This window comes from Melopsittacus undulatus, chromosome 8 (genome assembly GCF_012275295.1).
Source record: "Melopsittacus undulatus isolate bMelUnd1 chromosome 8, bMelUnd1.mat.Z, whole genome shotgun sequence".
In the NCBI taxonomy this organism is placed as follows: Eukaryota; Metazoa; Chordata; class Aves; order Psittaciformes; family Psittaculidae; genus Melopsittacus; species Melopsittacus undulatus.
The window spans coordinates 8,620,555-8,626,903 of NC_047534.1; the positions used below are offsets into that span (position 1 = coordinate 8,620,555).

The window sequence follows — 6,349 nt, forward strand, 5'->3', positions numbered from 1 at the left end:
CAGGCAGCGAACACAAACAATCACAGAATTGTTTTTTCCCCCTCCCCAGCAGTTAACACCTTCCTGCATTTCATTTAAGCTCTCCTGGGCAAACACATGTTACCAACAACTGCAACTAGTGAATAATAAATATTAATAAAGCATTTAATCGGAATCTTATTGAACAGCACTTTCAACAGCATAGCTGGCAGAAGCCCCCTTGAACAAATGCTGTCTGCTTGCCAAGAACAACATAGGTAGAATCATAATTAGTCAGCAGAGGCTAAGGACCATACATGTGTAAACATCACTGCTGAAGTCTCAGCTTTTCAAAGCATCCATTTAATGGACTGAAATAATTTGGGAATTCTGCCTTAATTTATTTTCTCTGGCCTTGCTATTTTTGAGCAGTTGCTGGTTATTTCTTAGCATGCACACAACCGCTAACAGACTCAGACACTTCTCCTGAGCTAAAGCAATACGCTGGGAAAACATTCTCCCCAGTCTCTACATCCCAGGTTATGTTATCTATGGTTGTCAGAAATACGGTTCCTTAAGACTGGTAATGGATGGAAGGGTTAATAAATATTGGTTAACTATTATTTCCTTTCACTTAGTTTGACACTGCTGGGTCTCTGATGCTGGGTCTCACTTTTCCTTCAAAGCACTGCTATAGGAAAATACTCTACCACCACATCCTGATCCTTTTCATAAATAGCTATTTGCCAAAGTCTAGTAACTTCAGTGGACAAAGGCATTTGCCCATAAATCACATGTGCTTCTTGGAGGATTCAGACCATATTGCAAAAGTCTGTATCACTGTTTTACACTGGCTGCACAGCATCAGGTGCCTCCAGGAATACTTGGTTTATGGGTGGCAATTACAGCCTTTGTAAGAACCATGAGTGGGATGTAACAATCTTCCCACTGGAGTTAAATACATGCCTCTAGTTTGAACTGGTTTTGTTCTAGACATTGATGATTTCCCACATAATCCTTTATTAAGATTCAGTGAAAGAAGAAACTGGACACTTTTTAGTGTGTGCTTGACAACCTTTGCTGTAAATTCATCTGTGTATTTTCCCCCTTAAGACCCTGGCACTAAGATGCTGGTTGGCACAAAAATTCTTTGGGTGATTTGCTCAGCTCACGGATGTGGAAATGTGAAGGATGTGCTCTGTCAGCAACCGGAAGACTTCATACAGGACAAGAAAGAGGCTTTCTATTGAACAGTCATTGGTGAAGGTGAATTTCTGACACAGGTAAAGAAGATACATTTGGATAAATGAATGCATTCATTTTGAAATTAATATAATTTTGCAATCTGAAATCTTCCCACTGAGAGCCACTGCAGTTTTGAAGTGAACAAATTTTCATTTATATTGGGAGCACGTAAAATAAGTTTCCAAATATATGTTCATTCCGCCACGAGTTTGTTCCTAATAATTTATCTAAGCCTTGTACAACAATGCATTTCAATGGTACAGTCAGAGATGAGAAATTAGACTATTTGACTTAGGGAAAATCACTGAGTGTTAAACAACAGAAACTTAAGGCCATCATTCTGCACAAGATTTCCAAGTGTCAGGAAAGCTGCCCAAGCGCAGTCTAAGGGAATGAGCTGGAGAGTAACAAGGTACCAGGAATAAGCCAACCTTCCCAGGAAGCCGGTACCACTGATTTCTTCATTAGCAATGCCCAGAGCACATCTCTATCTGCTCCGTTAATGCCACCTGCTGGTAAATCGAAAGATCATACTCTCCGCGTTGGCTCCTTGGAGGACTTAGTGACCCGGGGGACAAAATACAGAGAACCAAAAGGTCCAAAGAACATCGTATCTGACAGAGACTTCACAGGCAACACCTATAGGGACCCTAAGGCTCATTGACCCATCCATGTCAAAGAGAACAGCTGAATGAAGATCTACTTGATCCTTCATACCTGTATGTAACACTCTCACCAAGCTCCAGGACTAGCTGGAGATTTAAACTGAATGCCAATGCATTTAATAAATCCAGTCAACCAGGGACTTCCAGCTAAGGAATGCTGACATCAAGCTACCCAGAACAGGAGTAATTTTGGCCTTTTGGAATTGGCCTGTCAGATCAGACATTTTTTTTTGCAAAACAAAACATCAGTAAAAAAGAGATATAAAGTTTCTGAAACCAAGAAAAAAACTCAACCTAGAAAGTTAAAACAAAAATATCTTGACCTCTGCCCAAAGTCCTCCTATGCCAAAGTTACCATTGTATGTCAATGCATAAAATCACAGCAAGGTCATTAAGTCTCTTTCAAGAGTATCAAAATATTTTTCCCAATTCTACAAATTTGAAACAACTGACAGAAACAGAACACACCAAAGCATGCTATATGTGACATGCCAGCTGAACTCCTCACATTGGAACACATCACTACAACAGAGCTACCATGTTAATGTGCTCTGAGAAGCTGCAAAAGCAACACTGCTGTGTCTATCATGAGACCAGACTGCAATTTAAATAATGTCTCCTGGAAATATAACGAGTGGGCTGCTGATGTTTACAGAAAGATAGAGTTCTATCATCTATACCGAGCCACAGAATTGACAAAACAAATTCACAGCTAAGGTAATAACCCAAAATAGCTTCCTCCTGATCCTACTAGACCAGCTGTTGTGCATGGTCTTGGGGTTTGCTCTTTTTAATATCCCACTGGCTTACTCCTCCAAGGCACTCCTATTCTTGATGACTTCCAGGATCTGCCCAGTTCTTCTTTACCAGATCTTCATTATCATCATTTCCTCCAATACTTCTTCATCATCCTGGCTCTAGTTTCTTTGGTTCTCTTCATACAGAAGACCCAAGACTTTATCCTCTCCTCCTGGGCAAAAACTGTTGTCTCTGAAGGACTACGCACTAGTGCTTACAGAAGGGGGATCAGTGATGACATCAGACAGTGATGTATTGAGGCCAGTGTAGAGCACGTTACAGGTGACCAAAAATCTCTGCTGTAAAAAATGAATTCTTTGTACGTGCAGAAAAATCAAGTCCAGGCAGCAAAGTAGCAGTTGATTTTGATCTCTCTGCACTTTTCAAAGCTAAAGACAAAAACGTAAGAATTTGTTCCCAATTATTTACCTGTTTGATTGACAACACTGAAACACCATCTGTATTCAATATAAGGTTGGGGACTTCCCATCGCCACCACTGTTGTTTTAACATCACACTCAAATGCATTTACACATTTGTCATGGAGGCTGACACAGCCATTCCACCATCAGCATAACTCAACAACTATTTGAATAAACACTCACTCTAACTGATTAAAAATAAAACCTTTACAAGATCATGTAAATACTCTGAAGCCTGCTCTGCGTTCATCATTTATGTTTTCCTTAGCTTGCACTACAACAGCTTCTCTTATGCATACTTTTTGGCCACCACAGTTGCTGCACCACAGCTGTACAATAATGGGGAATGCTCCTCCTAAACCAATCCCAAGAGAATTTTAAAGCATGGAAAAAATGATTTTGTGAGATCTGCATTTTGTATCTCAAAGGAATGGAGACAGGTTTTTAAGTAGTAATTTCAAAATCCCCTAAAAATACAAGTCAAATGAAAAGTGACGTAACATAGTAAAATACAAACTATGATGAATAGTGACTGGAAGTATAAAGGAAATGCCATGCATTCAAAATGCTATCTATTCCTTCTGATATCTGTATTTTCAATGAAGTACCATTTCAGTGACCATCTCAGCAGAGGCAGTACATTTCTATCAAGCTCAAATGAGTAATGCTTTGCACTATCAGGGTATGCATCAGCACTCTACAGGCTGGCAATATGAGCTTTGTTATTTATGAGCAACTTTTTGTATGCAGCACACATTACTAGGGAAATTCAAGACATTAAAGAGAGTTTGGTTTAGAAACAGGTATTTTCTCAGTGGTTCTCAATCCCCTTTTCATGAAGAATTCCTCCACAGCTCCTCATTGGCTCAAAGTGAGAAGTGAAAACTGAGGTTGGAGGAGAGTGAAGCATGGCATAGCCCATAGCATAGTGATGATCACTTCGAACTGCCTGGCTTCTCATGGCTGCTTTACATTTCTGTCTCTGACCACAACACAAACCCTCAGCACTTACCTGCAATGCCTACATCTGATGAAAGTCAACAGAGGGCTATTTCCTACCACAAGTCAATAGACGTAACATGGATTCCCCTCACACTGCAAGACATTTTTGTATGTACTTGGTAGCTTTATTTACCTTTATCCACTGACTTGTGAGCTGTCTATACATTTATTTTCTCATTTCAGAGCTACCTCTGTTATACAAATATGGCTGCACTACTGCATAATAATCTCAAGCTAATGCTTACTAGAAAAATACAATGCATGCTACAGAAAAGCAAGATACTTACAGCCCCAGATCAGTATATGCCACTCCATGCCAACCTCTTCTTGTTTTACTAGTGTCCAAATACTCTGCTAGCACCACTGAGCATCAAGAGGTGCTGGGGCAAGGTTAGCTCACCAGGTAAACCTGGATAAATAGGCAGATGCAAAAAGCTGAGGTTGGTTGTGCAAGAGTTGTGATTTTCTCTGTGTGTAAGAAACTTCTCTGGATTTTTTTAAGCTTTCAGGAGAAGCAGGGTTCCTGCTGATGGTTCATTTCCACCTTATTGATTTGTTGATTTTAATGTTCTTGTGTAGAAGAGCTCTGATGACAACAGCAAGAGGATCAGACACATGCTCTTCAACTAATGGAGCTATGCTGACTGATGCATGTTGAGAATCAAATTAAAGTTAACTGGACTGACATCATCCCAATTCTGATTTTCATTCGCTCATGATCATGACCAGCTACTAAACATCCTTAATTAAAGTTGCTCAAGTTGCTGTGTTGGATGAACTCTCCCAGTTTCTCTGAGTGCATTTTTGACCAAAGAACCTGGTTTTCTTCTTTCCCCTCTCTCTGAGGAGGCAAGAGGGAAAAAGGAAACGTTACAGTTTTAAACTCACTCTGTCATGGAAATAAAGAAAGCAGAGTTTGTGTTTTCCCTGCACAGATCAGCTTCTTCTGTACACAAACACCACTAATTACCTTCTCTTCATGTCTGAATATCAGAAAAATTACCTATATTTAGCAAGCTCCATATAACATTAGGAGTAGGATAGGGCTTTGGAGCAAGACACAGTTAGCATCTTGTTGATGAGAATCCAGCATTTCTCAAAGCTTAATGCTATCAATCCAATTGCTTATAGAGAGAAGAAATGAATTTGATTAAATTTTCTGCTATCCTTTCAATCTTATGGGATCTCAGCAGAAATCTTTTAGAGGACAACTTGAAAGACTTGTGTTCTGTGCATGTTATTCCTCCAGCAGATACTAGTTTTCTACATATACTACACCATACTCAAGCAGAAAATAACACAATCTCTCATCTACATCATGTTGTACCAATCTTTCCCTCCCCTGTTCTTCTAGTGTCACAAAAATACAAAGGGAAGGGCAGAGTGGAAGGTGAAGATGATCTGTGAAATGAAGACATACCATGGGACTAGTGGGAGAGCAAGCCACTGCCTAAATGAGAGGCTCCCAGAAGAAGAAAACCTAAAAATACTAAGTAGGACAGGCCAAGACTTCATGAAAAGAGAAGCATATAAGCATAAAGAACAGAAGAAGAAAGAACTGATTTTATAAGAGGGGTGAAGCTTTACTACTGACTACTCCTGCATCCAGTCCTAAATACACAGCCACATCATCCTTGAGACACCTCACATGCAGAAGATCAACTATCAGTGCAAGTCTCCCCAGCCCATTTCCAATACAAGCCTTTAGATTCCACTATGAAATCGTTTGGGTTTGATTTACAAAGCCTCTCCTTTGGAGAAGCAGTTTTATTGAATCTCAGAAAAGTGCCAGGCAGTGGAGAACATTCCAGTTAAATCTAAAGAGAAAACTATCAATATGATATAAAACCAGTTTCCTGGAATTCGCCTGATTATGAAGTTTCCAGTAAGACTGTGCAGTACGCATTGTGGATCTGTTACACCAGGCTATGCTGGGTTATTGCTTCAAGTACATCAGTTACCATGTTGCCAGGAAAAAGACCAAGTACAGATGTGAGATTAAGACATTCCATGATGTCACTCACCTTATCTCACGCTGTGACACAGGTAAAATGTACACTTCAGGAGGGGGAGAACAGCCCTCATTCACATTCTAGGAGACACCAACAAGTGAGTTTTAGTTAGAAGTACTGTAATTATCCACTTTTGAACAGATAATTATCAATGTTTCTAATTAAAGATAGGTAACTGTACAGAATTGTGTAATTACATGTGATTACCTTTGCATCAAAATAAGACATGGCCCATACTTCCTTGTTT

General features: G+C 39.7%; 1 protein-coding gene across 1 annotated transcript in view; it reads left to right on the forward strand.

The window, feature by feature from the left end:
* Positions 1-5,660, forward strand: part of PDILT (protein disulfide isomerase like, testis expressed) — a 36,773-nt gene extending 31,113 nt beyond the window's left edge. Inside the window, 1 exon segment of the mRNA XM_034065371.1 lies at positions 5,445-5,660. Within this exon segment, the coding sequence (XP_033921262.1) occupies positions 5,445-5,660 (216 nt within the window).
* The last annotated feature ends 689 nt before the right edge of the window (positions 5,661-6,349 follow it).